This window comes from Nycticebus coucang, chromosome 4 (assembly GCF_027406575.1).
Source record: "Nycticebus coucang isolate mNycCou1 chromosome 4, mNycCou1.pri, whole genome shotgun sequence".
In the NCBI taxonomy this organism is placed as follows: Eukaryota; Metazoa; Chordata; class Mammalia; order Primates; family Lorisidae; genus Nycticebus; species Nycticebus coucang.
The window spans coordinates 25,653,695-25,669,549 of NC_069783.1; the positions used below are offsets into that span (position 1 = coordinate 25,653,695).

Consider the following 15,855-nt stretch of genomic DNA (forward strand, 5'->3'; position numbering starts at 1 on the left):
CTAAGCATTTTTTTCTTTTCTTTTCTTTTTTTTTTTTTTTTTGAGAAAGAGTCTCACTATGTCGCCCTTGGTAGAATGCCGTGGCGTCATAGCTCACAGCAACCTCAAACTCCTGGACTCAAGCGATTCTCCTGCCTCAGTTTTTCTATTTTTATTAAAGATGGGGTCTCATTTTTGCTCAGGCTGGTCATGAGTTCAAGCTATCCACTTGCCTTGACCTCCCAGAGTGCTAGGATTACAGATGTAAGCCACCGAACCCAGCCTCTCTGTTCTGTAGGTGTTTTGGATGACATTTAAGGCTAGGTGGAGTGGTTCACACCTGTAATCATAGCTCTCTGGGAGGCTAAGAAAGGAGGATTCCTTGAGCTCAGGAAGACCAGCCTGAGCAAAAGCAAGACCCTGTCTCCACTAAAAATAGAAAAGTTAGCTGGGTGGTGTTGTGCATGCTTGTAGTCTCAGCTATGTGGGAGGCTGAGGCAGGAGTATTGCTGGAGCCCAGGAGTTTGAGGTTGTAGTTAGCTATGATGATGCCACTGCACTCTACCTGGGGAGACAGAACAAGAGTCTCAAAGAATAAAAAAATAATTTAAATTGGTAGATTGAGTAAGGCAGACTGTCCTCTCTAATGTGGACAGGCTTCCTCTAATCAATTGAAGGCCTGAATAGAATAAAAAAGGCTGACCCTTCCCCAAGTAGGAGAATTCTTCCTGCCTGCTTGCCTTCAAACTGGGACACTGGCTTTTTCCTGCCTTCTGAAACTTGAACTGAAACATAAGCTCTTCCTGGGTCTCAAGCTGGCTGGCCTTCACACAGGAACTACACGCCATTAATTCTAGGTTTCAAAGTTTGCTAACTCAACCAGCAGATCTGGGAAATTGCCTGTCTCTATAACTGCATGAGCTAATTCCTTTCTACTGACTTTCTACATACACACACACACATATACAGTCAATTCGTCACCTAAGGATGGGGATACGTTCTGAAAAATTTGCTGTTAGGCAATTTTATCATTGTGTGAACATCACAGAGTGCACTTACATGACCCTGAAAGCACACCTAGATTGTATGGCATAGCCCATTGCTCCTAGGCTACAAACCTGTACAGTAGGTTACTGTACTGTATACTGTAGTACAATAAGTATTGGTGTATCTGAACATAGAAAAGGTGCAGTAGAGGTCGGGCTGGGTGTGGTGGCTCACGCCTCTAATACCAGCACTCTGGGAGGCTGAGGTGGGTGGATAGGTGGAGCTCATGGATTCAAGACCAGCCTGAGTAAAAAGTGAGACCCCGTCTCTACTAAAAATAGAAAAACTGAGGCAAGAGGATCGCTTGAACCCAAGAGTTGGAGGTTGCTGTGAGCTAAGATGCCACGACACTCTACCTAGAGCGACAGCTTAAGACTCTGTTTCAAAAAAAAAAAGAAAAGAAAAGGTACAGTAGAAATATATTTAATCTTGTGGGACCACTGTTATATATACAGTCACTGACAAAAATATCATTATGCGGTGTGTGACTATATATATCCTTTTGATTCTGTTTCTCTAATATAGAATGTCAGAATTAGTGAAACGGGTTAAGCTTGGTGGCTCTTGCCTATAATCTTAGCACTTGGGAGGCTGAGGTAGGAGGACCAGTAGAGGCCAGAGTTTGAGACCAGTTTGAGACTGGGCAATGTAGTAAGACTCTATCCTTTCAAAAATTTTATTTTATTTTTTTGAGGCAGAGTCTCACTCTGTCACCTTGGGTAGAGTGCTGTGGCACCATAGCTCACAGCAACCTCAAACCCTTGGGCTCAAGCAATCCTCTTGACTTAGTCTCCCAAGTACCTGGGACTACAGGTGCCCCCCACAACATCCAGCTAGATTTTCTATTTTTTAACAGAGATGGGGGTCTCACTCTTGCTCAGGCTGGTCTTGAACTCCAGAGCTTAGGCAATCCACTCGCCTTGGCCTCTCAGAGTACCAGGATTACAGGCATGAGCCACTGCATCCAGCCACAAAAATTTTAAAAATCAATTGGTCATGATGGTGAGTATCTATGTTCCTAGCTACTCAGGAGGCAGGTGGGAGGACTGCTTGAGCCTAGGCATTTGAGGCTGCCATGAGCTATGATCATGACACTGCAATCCAGCCTGGGTGACAGAGTAAGACTCTTATCTCTTAAAAAAAAAAATAGCAAAACATACTGGGCTGGCTTTATCTGCTGAAGGCTTCTTTTTAGGAACTGCTGGATAGAGGAGGAGTCCATGCTTTTGTCATAGCCCCCATCTGGTTAGTTCCTGGGTTTGGAGTTGCTCTTCCAACTCCTGTCCAAGTCCTCCTTCCTTCTTCACAGAGCCTTTCTGACCCCTCTAGCCAACAGAGATCTTCCACTCTCTGAACTCTTAAGTCATGCACTTTAGTCTTTACTTAGACACAGTATTAATTAATTGAACCATGGTTGGCCTAACTTCTCCTAACCTCTGGTTATCAGGGTTCTGGTTTAATAAATCTTTTATAACTTATAGCTTCTGGCTCTAGCATACAGCAGGCACTCAATAGGTATCTGCTATTTGACTAAAAACAAAAGGACACAGGAGCAGAAGTATGTTTGAGAAGGAAAACTGGGTGTGAATGGAGACGTGGGGGAAGGAGGGCCACAGATGGTCTGGCTACCACCCTCACCTTCATCCAACACTTCTCCACTAGGCTGCTGTTTCCAGAGTCCCACACTTTCAGGTAGCAGTCGACTGCACGGCTGTACTCTCCAGCCTGCTCCCACTGTCGAGCTTGTTCCACAAGCCCCTCCATGCCCCTGTGGATATAAGAGTGCCCATGACCAGGATTGGGGAAGGACAGCATGGAATCCTGTGCATATTTCATGACCCCCTGCCACAGCCCTGCCAACACTGCCTGGCCCTCAGGCTTCATACCTGCCCCCCTTCTTGGTAGCTTCCCGCTCATATTCTTCCTGCAGAGCCTCCAGCTGGCCAGGCACATAGTCCTTGCAGATCCGCAGAGCATCACTCCACAGTCCAGCCTCCTGTTCAGATTTCCAGGTTATCACGGGAGCGCAGATGGCCATGAGAGCCCATTTCCCCCCAGGTACTCTAGCCCACTGATTCCTGGGTCCTTGGACCTAAGTTTTCTGTCTTCTTTCCTGTCCTTCCCCCTCCCCAGTGCTAATCTCCCTGATCTGTCTCAGTACCCAGGGGTCAGTGTGGCTTTCTCTGGGCTCTCATACTCATTCACTCTCCCCTCATAGTGCTGAATCTAGTGCCTCACCTTATAAAAATTGAGGGCAAGGCCTGGCTTCTGGGCCCGAAGCAGCAGCCCTTCTGCTTTTTGGAAGTCCTTCTCTTCCAAGGCTTCCCGGGCCTGTCCCACAAGCACCTCAGCAACACTGTCAGGATTGTGGGCCTCTGCCACACGCTGAGCTGCCTCCCAATCCTGGTTATGAACAAACCTGCCCCCAGACAGGAAAACAGGAAAGGCTGAATATAGAACTGAGGCTTCAATACCAGGAGACAAACAGGCATGTCACTGAAGGGTATAAGAGTTACTGGTACTAGGTTTGAAAGAAGGTAAAGAAGATCATGAAAAATACTGGTGCTGTGACTGGGAGGACAGGATTAATCGGTGGAACTTATAAGATAACTCACATGAGGACTGCTTCCTTGGGTTTACCGGCTCTGATGAATTCAGCTTCAGCCTCTTCGAATTTACCCTATACACATAGAAAGGCAACCATGCATGGTGAGAATGAGATCAGCATCACAGCCATGTGACAGGAGGGTGAACACCTGGCAGCAGCGCTAGAGGACAGAAAAGGAGGGCTCTGTGGTTGGGGTCATACCTCATCCTCCAGGTACATGGCATATCTGAGATGAATCTCAGGGGTTTTGTGCTTGAGGGCCAGCCGAGAGAGTTCAAAAGCAAATTCAAAGGAGCTGAAATGGAAGGTGCAAGTAAGGTTTGTCTACTTAATACTTACTTTATAAGAAAAAAAGAGAAACTGAAGGAATGAGAAAATGAGAAAGGGCAAGGACTGAGGGGCAAAAAGGGAAAGACTTAAAGATAATAGCTAGTAAGTGACAGAAAAGCACACAGAGATGCAAAGGAAGACAGGCAGGCAGTCCTGTCATGATCATGTCCCTGCCACCACGGATAAGAGTGTCTGGAAAAAACCTGTTTCCCTGAGCAGCTGGTCGTAAGGAAGAAGGATGGGCGTGGTGAAGGGGAAAGGAAGAGGGGGGCTCCTGGTGCTCCCACCACTGCCACCTAAGCCCCAGTCACATGAGCAGAAGTAGTCTTTCCAGAAAGTAAGGGAGACTACCGACAGCAATCTGACTCTACTACTGGTATTCATAACACTTGCTTTAAAAAAGCTTATTTTGCAGCTACTCGGGAGGCTGAGGCAAGAGAATCGCTTAAGCCCAGGAGTTGGAGGTTGCTGTGAGCTGTGTGAGGCCACGGCACTCTACCGAGGGCCATAAAGTGAGACTCTGTCTCTACAAAAAAAAAAAAATAAAAAAGCTTATTTTGGCCAGGTGCAGAGGTTCACATCTATAATCCTAGCACTCTGGGAGGCCAAGGTGGGTGGATTGCTTGAGCTCAAGAGTTCAAGATCAGCATGAGCAAGAGCAAGACCCCATTTCTACTAAAAATAGAAAACCTAGCTGGACTGTGCCACAGATGCATGAAGTCTCAGCTACTACAAAGGCTGAGTCAAAAGGATCACTTCAGCCCAGGAATGTGAGGGTGCTGTGAGCTAGGCTGACATCATGACCATGGCACTCTAGCCTGGACATTAAATAGAGTGAGCCTCTGTCCCTAAAAAGAAAAAAGAAAAAGAAAATCTAAGGCCAGGTGTGGTGGCCCAGATCTATAACCCTAGCACTCTGGGAGGCCTACATGGGTGGATTGCCTGAGCTCATAGGTTCGAGACCAGCCTGAGCCAGAGTGAGACCTCATCTCCAAAAATAGCCGGGGCGTTGTGGCAGGGGCCTGTAGTCCCAGCTACTTGGGAGGCTGAAGCAAGAGAATTGCTTGAGCCCAAGAGTTTGAGCTTATTGTGAGCCATGATGCCACAGCACTCTATGGAGGGCAACAAAATGAGATTCTGTTTAAAAAAAAAAAAAAAAAAAAAAAAGAAAGAAAAAGAAAAAAGAAAATCTAATTTTGCATTTAATAGAATCACATTTTCATTACTCATCAGTTCCAGAAGTTACTGGGTTAATGCAGTCCTTAGCATCTTTAAAAATTGCTCACTCTCTTGGCAGTGCCTATAGTTCAGTGGGTAGGGCACCAGCCACATACCCTGAGGCTGGCGGGTTCGAACCCAGCGGGCCAGCTAAACAACAATGACAACTACAACAAAAAAATAGCTGGGCGTTGTGGCGGGTGCCTATAGTCCCAGCTATTAGGGAGGCTGAGGCAGGAGGATTGCTAAGCCCAAGAGTTTGAGGTTGCTGTGAGCTGTTATACCACAGCACTCTACCAAGGGTGACAAAGTGAGCCTCTGTCTCAAAAAAAAAAAAAATTGCTCACTCTCCACCCGTCTCCTTAGAGTAGCCAAAGATTAAACACCTTGAGCCCCTAGGGAATAGGAGGAAAGTTGGTAATTTATTCTTGCCATTCTATCATGTCTTTCAAAGGATCTATCCTTAGCACATTTCTTTACTCTTGCCTTTACTTATACATCAATTTTCTTTCTCTATATAGGGTCCTTAGGTGGGGTAGGGCCAGTAGAGTAAAGGCTTAGGGCCTCACCAGTTGTCAGCAGCATGGTCAATAGCAGCTTCCAGGAGTCCTAGCTTGTTAAGCAGTCTGACTGCAGCCTCTCCTCCCAGGCTCTTGGCCCACAGACAGGCCACATGTTTATGGGCATTAGCTCCTCCATGAGCCTTGGCCACCTGTAAAGCAAAGTCACTCAACAATCCTCCAGTGCAGAGTAGCTCTTTCTTATCTCAGACTTCCTAACGTCATCTTTGACAAGGATCAGGAAAATGTTCTAAATTAACTAGAAGAGGGCTAAATTTCAGTGTCTTCAATCTTAACTTAGATTGAAGTGCTCAGGGTCAAACTCTTAAAATTCTAAGTAAAATTTTTGTGTATATTGATTTCAATTGCAGATTGCCAAGGAGCTTTATACAAAGGGAGACCAGACAAAAGATGCCATAGACATCTTTTGCAAAAGATGCAGTTGTCTTTCTGGCAAAAGACACTCTGGTCTTCATTACATTTTCAAAGATGCTATGGCCAGTTTAGAATTAGTCACTTTAAAGTGGGAAAGACAGACAGATAATCCCCTCAGCATGCCCTGAACTCCTTACCCGGTAGGCATCTTCCCAAAGTCCACTGGAACAGTACATGTTCACTGTTGCCTTCCATTCCTGGGCCTCAAGGTAGTGATACTCAGCTTCCTGGAGCTGGCCTTCAGCCTCTAGCTCCTGCGGGAAGGTGGGTTAGGATGGAGAGATAGAGAGAAGGAGCCTGGTTGGGGAAGATATGGGCGGGGTCAGGAAAGGGGCTTACCTTGCCCAGATGTAGATGGGTGTCACTGAGTAGATCTGGGTGGTGCTTCCCTACCAAGCGGATCATATCATCATATAACTTGTGCTTTTTGAACATAGTGATGGCAAGGTCAGGCTCTTCTACTGTCACGTATAGCCTGGGAATAGGAGATACACCTGGGGTCTCCTAGACTCAGATCTCTGCTGTCACTGCCTTCTAGGCAGATGGCACACATCTTCAGACTCCACCCCGCTTTCCAGCCCTGAAGCCACATCTTTCTCCTCACCTCCACTGAGGCCACAGCTCACCTTTCAGCCTCTCGGTATTTGCCCTGCTTCTCCATTTCCTGGGCTTGGGTGATGTACAGTACTGACACATCTTCTGGTCTCATGCACTTCATTGCCAGCTATGCAGACATGCGGGGTGAGGGCAGCCTCAGGGGACAATTCCCATGGAAGGCATGGCTTCAAGGGAACCTGTTTGCTTAAAACTCTGAACTCTCCCAACAATTACAGGAGTTTAGTACTCTACTAGTCAGTTTGGGGAATTCCAGTTCCATAAGAAGCTAAGGCAGGAGCCCATGTCCATACCCACAGGGCTCTGGAATGTTGGGGTGAGAACAAAGTTATAAATGTGACCAGAGGCTTCAGAAGCAGCATTGCACATTGCTTAGCTCCCAAGCTCATATTCTCTTTCAGAATTACAGGTTTGGGAACAAGGATCTCTCTTCATCCTTTCCCTTCCCTGAGGCTCAGGATCAAAGTTGCCAAGACTGTATTTTGGTACTCTCTGTCAGCTTTTTGGGAACTCAGTGAAGGGGGATGACCAGAGACTAAGAGACAAGGCAACACTACCCCTAAGGCAGTGTGCTCTACCTTGTGGGCTTGCTCCCAGCGGCCAGCCTGGGTGTACATGTCTATGGCATCTTTTGTCCGGTCTCCCTTTGTATAAAGCTCCTCGGCAATCTGCAGTTGAAAGGTAGATGCAAAAGGTCAGAACAAAAGACTTAAAGCAGCTTGTAGGAGAAAAGAACACACCTCAGCTGGGATGGTAGAAAGCCTGGGATACTACTTTATAATAATAGAGAAGAAGAGATGGGTAAAGTGTCTTGTAATTTCTTCTGCTTAAAAAGAAAGACCAGCTCTAGGCTCAGCGCCTGTAGCTCAGTGGCTAGGGCACCAGCTACATACACCAGAGCTGGTAGGTTAGAATCCAACCCGGGCCTGCCAAACAACAATGACAACTACAACCCCAAAATAGCCAGGTGTTATGGTGGGCGCCTGTAGTCCCAGCTACTTGGGAGGCTGAGGCAAGAGAATCGCTTAAGCCCAAGAGTTTGAGGTCGCTGTGATCTGTGATGCCACGGCACCCTAAGCAGGGTAACAGCTTGAGACTCTCTCTCACCAAAAAAAAAAAAAAAAGGCAGCCCCTGTAGCTCAAAGGAGAAGGGTGCCAGCCCCATATGCTTGAGGTGGCAGGTTCAAACCCAGCCCCGGCCAAAAACTGCAAAAAAAAAAAAAAAGACCAACTCCAAATAGTATGAGGACAATACAGTGGAATTCTAAAGGGCCTCCCATTTCTGGAATACATGGCAATTCTATACTGTGTGTTGGGAGTTATTCATGAAGAATCACTCATGCTGACAAGGAGGAGAGCTAGAGACTCACTTTATACACCTGGGTGTTGGGTTAGGAGTGTTAAGTGGCCTGCCAAAATGAAATTGGAAAAGTGAATTGCTCTCTTCTTCAGGGTGGTGATGCTATTTGAGCCCCAGAGAGAAGAATCTGGTAAGCTGGCCTCCATTTCCTGTTTTGGGTTCTCCTTGTCACCCTGGACTGCATTGCCTGATACTACAGAAAGCAATTCTTCCTTACCTCATACTCCTGCAGAGATGCATAGTGTTGGGCCACACGAGGATAGTATTTGGATGCAATGTTCCGGTCCTGTAGATCTAATATATAAATTGCCTTCTTCCACTGGCGGGCACCCAGGGCAGCCTCAATTGCCTTAATGGAGCACCTGGTACAGTTGGGAAAGATATATAAATATTTATATGCATGTGTGTGTGTGTGTATGTATGTATGTGTGGGTGTAAGAAGAAAGAGAAAGATGAATGAGGGCAAAAAGACTCCCTGGACACACTCCAATCTACATTTTGAGATCTCTTTTTTTGGACCTTGGTGTCCTTACTTGCTCTACTACCACTTACTTCATGCCCAAACCTCCTACACACCCCCATGCCACCATACCTGGCTTCAATGTAGTGATTAATGGCTGCATCAAGCTGCTTCTGTTGTACCAGGTGGTCCCCCCATGCCTCCTCTAGTTTTATCACTTCCACTGGGAAGGCCAACCGAGCTAGCTCCACAGCTGCCAGGGAGAAAGGTACTCAGCTCAGACTCCCAGGATGGGACGCAGGAGAAGTAGGACAGGGAAATGAAGCAAGGGTAATAGGTGAGAAAGGGAGGGATGGAGGAGAAATTAAACCAGTCAGCCTGAATAGATGCACCAAAAGAAGTGTTGGGAGATGGGATGGGACGTGCAAGAGTTCACAACAGTAAAGGATGGCTTGTAGGTGGCCAGTACCTTTCATGAATGCATTGCCTTTACAGTAACACTCAAGGGCCCGCTGTGGATTGCGAATCTTCTCAAAGAGATCACCTGCCTGTTAACACATACTATATCACTACAATGATACCCCTATAACACAAAGAATTAAGTATCAGCTCTAAAAAGAAGGGAATGCCAACAGTTGGGGAGGGTTATGCACTCCGTTACTCCTCTGGGTGGGAAAGAGGTCCTGAGCCCTGGAGATAAGGACTAGGAAAAGGAAGTCAGCCATACCCTTTCATAGAGCTCCCCCTTGATAAGGGCTGCAGTGATGTGTTCTACCAGTTCCGTGTTGGCTAGCAGTTCTTCTCGGGTCAGCACCAGCCGGGCAGCTTTGGCAGGAAGCCCAGCTTTGAGGTAGAGGCTGATGGCTGCCAGCCCATCCCCTTGGCTTTCCTGTAGTTCACCTGCTCGCTCCTCTTGCTGTGTGTCCATCAGCCACTGGTAGTAACCCCGGCGCAGCTTCTCCAGGGCTGGGTGCCCCTGGACACACACGAGTAGTACCAGGAGTTACATCTCCCCATCTTGCCCTTCTGTTTCCTAAGCTTCTCCAATCCCTCTGTAACAATGGAAATCTCCTAGGTCACCAATATCCCCACCCCTACCATAGCAGGTCCAAGCTCCAATCCTGTTCTGCTGCCTATGGCCTCCTTGACAAAAGGAGGTTTCTGAAATTGGTGGAATCAAATTCTGAACAAGTGTGGAGAAGAAAAAATGGATACCTTTGCCTCAGCCACAGCAATACACTCGTCCCAACGGTGTAGCTCCTGGTACATGTCCATGGCCTCTTCAACAGCATTCTAGGGGAACAGCACAGAGGAAAGAGGAACTCCAGAAAGATATGAGGATCACAAAAACGACAAGCCTTCCTCAGCCTAGCTAAGAGTAAGATACCAGCCAATGAAAACCAACAGCCTCACCCTTTACTTACTGCACCAGCAGAGGTATACTTATTGGGAAACTAAAAGCAGCTTAAGCTTCAGGATTCCTTCTTGGCACATGCCTCTTTGAAGGCAACTGTTGAGTTGCACATCCCACAAAACCTGGCTACTCCCATGCATAAGAATTGCAAAGATAGGCTCCAGACTACAAGGGAGGTAGCAGACTGTTTATGAAAGAAGAGAATTAATTTAAGATCAAAGGAGGAAGTTTGGTCAGTTTAGGTTGCCTAAAGTAAAGACTAACATCAGAGGAGGAAATTAGGAAGGAGTGAAATTAACTACATAAACCATCCTGAAAGTTCTTCCCAAACTTCTGGAAGCCTAAGATCAGTGTGCTTTCCCCCCTTGAGTTTGTCTCCCCCTTTTTCCCCTGTAAGCTTCCCTCTCCCATCTTGACTCTCTTCTCCTGTTACCTGTTCCAAAAAGATCATTTCAGCCAGTTTGTAGTTTTTCTCCAGCATGGCTAGACGAGCTCGGACCTGATAAAAGTCTGTTCCTTCTCCACCCTGGAGGGAAAAAAGAGGTTCTTGGTCATTCTGTTGGAGATGAAGGAGTCCCTTTATCTGTGTAGACCAAGAGAGGAAAGCCAGAAGGACGTAGAAACTAAAATACTTGAGAGAAAAAAAACTTCATGGAGTTTAGAGGCTTGAGGATTAGCAAGCAGTTCTACAATGGTCTGACTTGGGGGTGGGGGGCAGAGTACAGGGAACTGGGGATGACTAGAGAGTTAGGAATCATGAATATTAAAAGAAATCTCAGCTTGGGAGACTGAATGAATCAGGAGCATAATACTTACATATTCCTGGGATACTTGATCTGCAATCTCATTAGTCTCATGCAGGAATCGAGCTTTTGCTACATGGCCCAATGCAGAAAAGCACCTACAGTGTGTTAGCAATAATATTAATAGCAATGTTAATAGAGGATCATCACTAATTCATGGGTTCAGCAAATATGTACTGAGCATCTATTTTGTGGAGGCACTGTTCTTGTCACGAGAGACACATGGCAGAATAAGGAAGATGAGGGATTTGCTCTTGAGAAACTTTCATTCTTTTTTTTTTTTTGAGACTGAGTCTCATTTTGTTGCCCTCAGTAGAGTGCCATGACATCACAGGTCACAGCAACCTCCAACTCCTGGGCTTAGGCGATTCTCTTGCCTCAGCCTCCTGAGTAGCTGGGACTACAGGCGCCCACCACTTATGCCTAGCTTTTTATTGTTGTTGTTGCTGTTTTAGCTGGCTGGGGCCAGGTTCAAACCCATCACCCTCGGTATATGGGGCTGGCGCCCTACCCACTGAGCCACAGACGCTGCCCTTTTTCTTTTCTTTCTTTTTTTTTTTTTTTTTGTAGAGACAGAGTCTCACTTTATGGCCCTTGGTAGAGTGCCGTGGCCTCACACAGCTCACAGCAACCTCCAACTCCTGGGCTTAAGCGATTCTCTTGCCTCAGCCTTCCGAGTAGCTGGGACTACAGGCGCCCGCCACAACGCCCAGCTATTTTTTGGTTGCAGTTTGGCCGGGGCTGGGTTTGAACCTGCCACCCTCGGCATATGGGGCCGGTGCCTTACCGACTGAGCCACAGGCACCGCCCTGGTTTTATACTAAATATAACTGTGAGGGCCAGGCGTGGTGGCTCACACCTATAATCCCAGTATTCTGGAAGGCTGAGGCAAGTAGATTGCCTGAGTTCACAAGTTTGAGAAAAGCCTGAGCTAGAGTGAGACCTTGTCTCAAAAAGTATCTGAGAGGGTGGCGCCTGTGGCTTACTGAATAGGGTGCCCGCCCCATACACTGAGGGTGGCGGGTTCGAACCCAGTCCCAGCCAAACTGCAACAAAAAAATAGCTGGGTGTTGTGGCAGGTGCCTGCAGTCCCAGCTACTTGGGAGTTTGAGGCAAGAGAATCGCCTAAGCCCAAGAGCTGGAGGTTGCTGTGAGCTGTGACACCACACTACTCTACTAAGGTGACAAAGTGAGACTCTGTCTCTTTAAAAAAAAAAAAAATAGCTGGGAAAAATAGCAGGCATTGGGCAGTGCCTGTGGCTCAGTGGGTAGCGTGCCAGCCCCATATACTAAGGGTGGAGGGTTCAAATCCAGCCTTAGCCAAACTGCAACCAAAAAATAGCTGGGTATTGTGGCGAGTGCCTGTAATCCCAGCTACTTGGGAGGCTGAGGCAAGAGAATCGCCTAAGCCTAGGAGTTGGAGGTTGCTGTGAGCTGTGTTGATGCCACGGCACTCTACCAAAAGCAACAAAGTGAGACTCTGTCTCTACAAAAAAAAAAAAAATAGCAGGCGTTGTAGCAGGCGCCTGTAGTCCCAGATACTTGGGAGGCTAAGGCAAGAGAATCACTTCAGCCCAGGAGTTTGAGGTTGCTGTGAGCTATGACGCCACAGTACTCTACTCAGGGTGACGAAGTGAGACTATCTCAAATAAATAAATAAAATAACAGTAAGATGCTGAAAAGTTCTGATGATAAAACTGACACCATTTCATTTTTGTGAGACAGAGTCTCATTATGTTACTCCCGGTAGGGTGCTATGGCGTCACAGCTCACAGCAACCTCAAACTCTTGGGCTTAAGGGATTCTGTTGCCTCAGCCTCCCAAGTACCTGGGACTACAGGTGTCTGCCACAACACCCGACTATATATTTTTTTGTTGCTGTTTGGCAGGCCCTGGCCAGGTTCAAACCCACCAGCCCCAATGTATGTAGCCGGTGCCCTAGCCCCTGAGCTATAGGTGCCGAGCCCTAATTCACATTTTAAATAAATTATCTCAGCAACTGTGGATGACAAGGATACAAGAACAGTATCAGTGAGACTAATTAAGAAGCTCTGCAATACTGCAGGGTTTAGGGAGGTGGCGGTAGTCTGCCCTAGGATAGATAGTACAGTTAACCTAAATATCAAATTCAGGGTAAGTTTTGAAGAGAGTCCTTAGGACTTGCTCATAGTCTATGCTGAGAAACATGGGAAAAGAGGGGAAAGGATGATTCCTAGTCAAAATAGCAGCAGTGACACTTAACAAGTACCATAAACTCTTTGTATAGATTCTCTCATTCATTCAGTATCATTATTATGTACCATTACCATTCTTCTTTACCATCCCATGAGGTAAATACTATTATTATCCCCGTTTTACACAGAGAAAACTCAGAAACCAAACTTTAGAAAGATTAAATAACCTCTCTAATGTCACACAGGTTGGTAACTGAAACCAAGAATTAAAAAAATTTTTTTTAGACAGAATCTTACTTTGTCACCCCTGGTAGAGTGCCACGGCATCATAGCTCACAGCAACCTCGTACTGTTGGGCTCAAGCAATTCTCTTACCTCAGCCTCCCGAGTAGCTGGGACTACAGGAACCTGCCACAATGCCCAACTATTTTTTTTTTTTTTTTTTTATGGCCAGGGCTGGGTTTGAACCCGCCACCTCCGGCATATGGGACCAGCGTCCTACCCCTTTGAGCCACAGGCGCTGCCCATGCCCAACTATTTTTTAGAGATAGGGTCTCACTCTAGCTCAGGCTGGTCTCAAACTCCTGAGCTCAGGCAATCTGCCAGCCTCGGCCTCCTGGAGTGCTGGGATTACAGGCGTGAGGTACAGCACCCAGACCTGGAACCAAGATTTGAACTCAGGGGGTTTAGAGTCTCAAGTTTGTCCTACTAACTATACTCCTACATCAAACCTAGAATATACAAATCAATGCAGGGACTGAAAGGTATGAATGTTAAAAAATTTCAAGTGGGGGTGGTGCCTATGGCTCAAAGGGGTAGGGCGCCGACCCCATGTGCCAGAGGTAGCAGGTTCAGACCCAGTCCCCGGCCAAAAACTGCAAAAAAAAAAAAAAAAAAAAATATTTCAAGTGGTACCTCGTTACGACAAGGGGAGGCAAAAATAAGAAGACATAATCTTATAATCCAGGGTGAGAGGGTGTTGGGAATAAAGACTGTGGAAGGGCTCTATGCTATTTGTGGCAGTGGGAAGGGATATAGTGCCTTAACTCTGGGTAGCAGCAGCTCACAGGGGAGATAATCATGTGGTCGTCCTCCTAGCTGCCTGGCACCTCAGTGCTACACGTCTACCTTACCTCTCAGCAATGTGTAGCTGCCTTGCCTCTAGTGCCAGTTTACTCAAGGTTTTCCACATTGCTTCTGTTTCTGGGGTCATTTCCAGAGTCTCCAAGAAGGCTGTTGCGCTGGAAAGAGAAGGAAACAAAAGCATAAGGGATGAGGGCAGGGATAGGAAGACACAGAGGAATAATGGTAAGGAGGCAGGGGAGGAGGCGCCCGGCAACCGTTTGCCCTTTTCCTCTAATCTCCTTCCTGGATCACTAGGTCCTTATTAGATCTGGCCAGTTTTACAATCCACCCCAGGTTCTTGTCTCCCATCGCCCCACTGATTATCAGCTAGACTCTCACCGGGAGTAGTTGCCATCATCAATGGCTGTTCCAAACTCGATAAGGCCTTCATCCAGTGTGTAGGCAACAGCAGTCACACCTTCTGTCACCATCACCTCTGTCTTTCCTCCGCCCCGCTCCAGACCTACAACATCACCCTGTAAAAGTTCATTACCCCACCCCACCCAAACTCTAGATTAGTGTTTCCACTGAATCAATTGCAGAACAGTCCCACCCTCATCCAAACCTAGTGCTCACATACTGAGGGAATCACAGTGGCCTTTGATTTCCTAACATTTTACCTTCTGTCAAGCAGATAAAAATACTTTATTTATAGCAACATCCTTGGGTCAAAGTATACTCATAGCTATAACAGCACCAATACCTGGAGTTACAATGAGAAAGTATGGCATCCACTCCTGCTTCTAGTTTATAGAGGAGATATTTTTATGGGTGCTCTAGTTAAAATATGACTTGAATCCTGTTTTGTTAATTTTTCTCTACTATTTTTTCTATTTTCTATTTCATTTATTTCTGCTCTAATCTTCACTATTTACTTCCTTCTGCTTACTTTTAGTTTGTTCTTCCCTTTCTGGTTTCCTAAGATGGCTAGGTGTTTGACTAGAGATCTTTCTCTTTTTTTGAGAGACAGATTCTTGCCTTGTTGCTCAGGCTAGAATCCAGTAGTGCAATCATAGCTCCCTGCAGACTCAAATGCCGAGGCTCAGGGCATGAATCAAATCCTCCGCCCCAGCCTCTTAAGTCGGTAGGACTACAGGGGGTGCCACCACACCCAAATAATTTTTTTCTTAATATTTTGTAGAGATAGGGTCTCAATATGTTGCCAGATTGGTCTCAAACTCCTGGCTTTGAAAGATTCTCCTGCCTGGGGGAACATTATTATTATTATTTTTTTTTTTGAGACAGAGTCTCAAGCTGTTGCCCTAGGTAGAGTGCCATGGCGTCACTGCTCACAGCAACCTCAAACTCTTGGGCTTAAGTGATTCTCTTGCCTCAGCTTCTCAAGTAGCTGGGACTACAGACACCTGCCACAATGCCCAGCTATTTTATTTGTTCCAATTGTCATTGTTGTTTTAGCTGGCCCAGGCTAGGTTCAAACCCGCCAGCCTCGTTGTATGTGGCCAGAGCCCGACCCACTGAGCTATGGGTGCTGCCAAGGGAATATTATTTTTAATGCATTGCTAGGCTTACCTGAAGAATAAAAATTTTCCCACCTCTAGCCCACCCTTCCTCCTCAAAAAAAGCAGAAAGACAAAAAGAAAAAGATCAGTAAGCTAAAACCTGAGCAAGAAAAAAGGAAAGTGAGGAAATGGGAGAGGTTCAGTTGCTCCGAAGACAGTATTAGGAGAATAAACCTTGGGCCTGTCAGCAGCATGAGGCTGAATCTG

The 15,855-nt window shown here is 46.5% G+C and overlaps 1 protein-coding gene across 3 annotated transcripts in view; it reads right to left on the minus strand.

Moving 5' to 3' along the window:
* Positions 1–15,855, minus strand: part of IFT172 (intraflagellar transport 172) — a 48,750-nt gene that overhangs the window by 8,694 nt on the left and 24,201 nt on the right. For all 3 annotated transcript variants that reach the window (XR_008379561.1, XM_053588435.1, XM_053588436.1), the window contains exons 17-35: positions 14,468–14,604; positions 14,137–14,244; positions 10,843–10,927; positions 10,460–10,552; positions 9,828–9,905; positions 9,340–9,588; positions 9,082–9,160; positions 8,745–8,865; positions 8,370–8,514; positions 7,371–7,460; positions 6,804–6,901; positions 6,517–6,652; positions 6,315–6,431; positions 5,752–5,894; positions 3,836–3,929; positions 3,642–3,706; positions 3,265–3,445; positions 2,913–3,022; positions 2,665–2,794 (exon numbers count right to left, since the gene is read on the minus strand). Coding sequence is in view for 2 of the 3 variants with exons in the window: in XM_053588435.1 (XP_053444410.1) it covers positions 2,665–2,794; positions 2,913–3,022; positions 3,265–3,445; positions 3,642–3,706; positions 3,836–3,929; positions 5,752–5,894; positions 6,315–6,431; positions 6,517–6,652; positions 6,804–6,901; positions 7,371–7,460; positions 8,370–8,514; positions 8,745–8,865; positions 9,082–9,160; positions 9,340–9,588; positions 9,828–9,905; positions 10,460–10,552; positions 10,843–10,927; positions 14,137–14,244; positions 14,468–14,604 (2,259 nt within the window). In the remaining variant the exon portion in view is untranslated. The remainder of the gene's footprint in view (positions 1–2,664; positions 2,795–2,912; positions 3,023–3,264; positions 3,446–3,641; positions 3,707–3,835; positions 3,930–5,751; positions 5,895–6,314; positions 6,432–6,516; positions 6,653–6,803; positions 6,902–7,370; positions 7,461–8,369; positions 8,515–8,744; positions 8,866–9,081; positions 9,161–9,339; positions 9,589–9,827; positions 9,906–10,459; positions 10,553–10,842; positions 10,928–14,136; positions 14,245–14,467; positions 14,605–15,855) is intronic.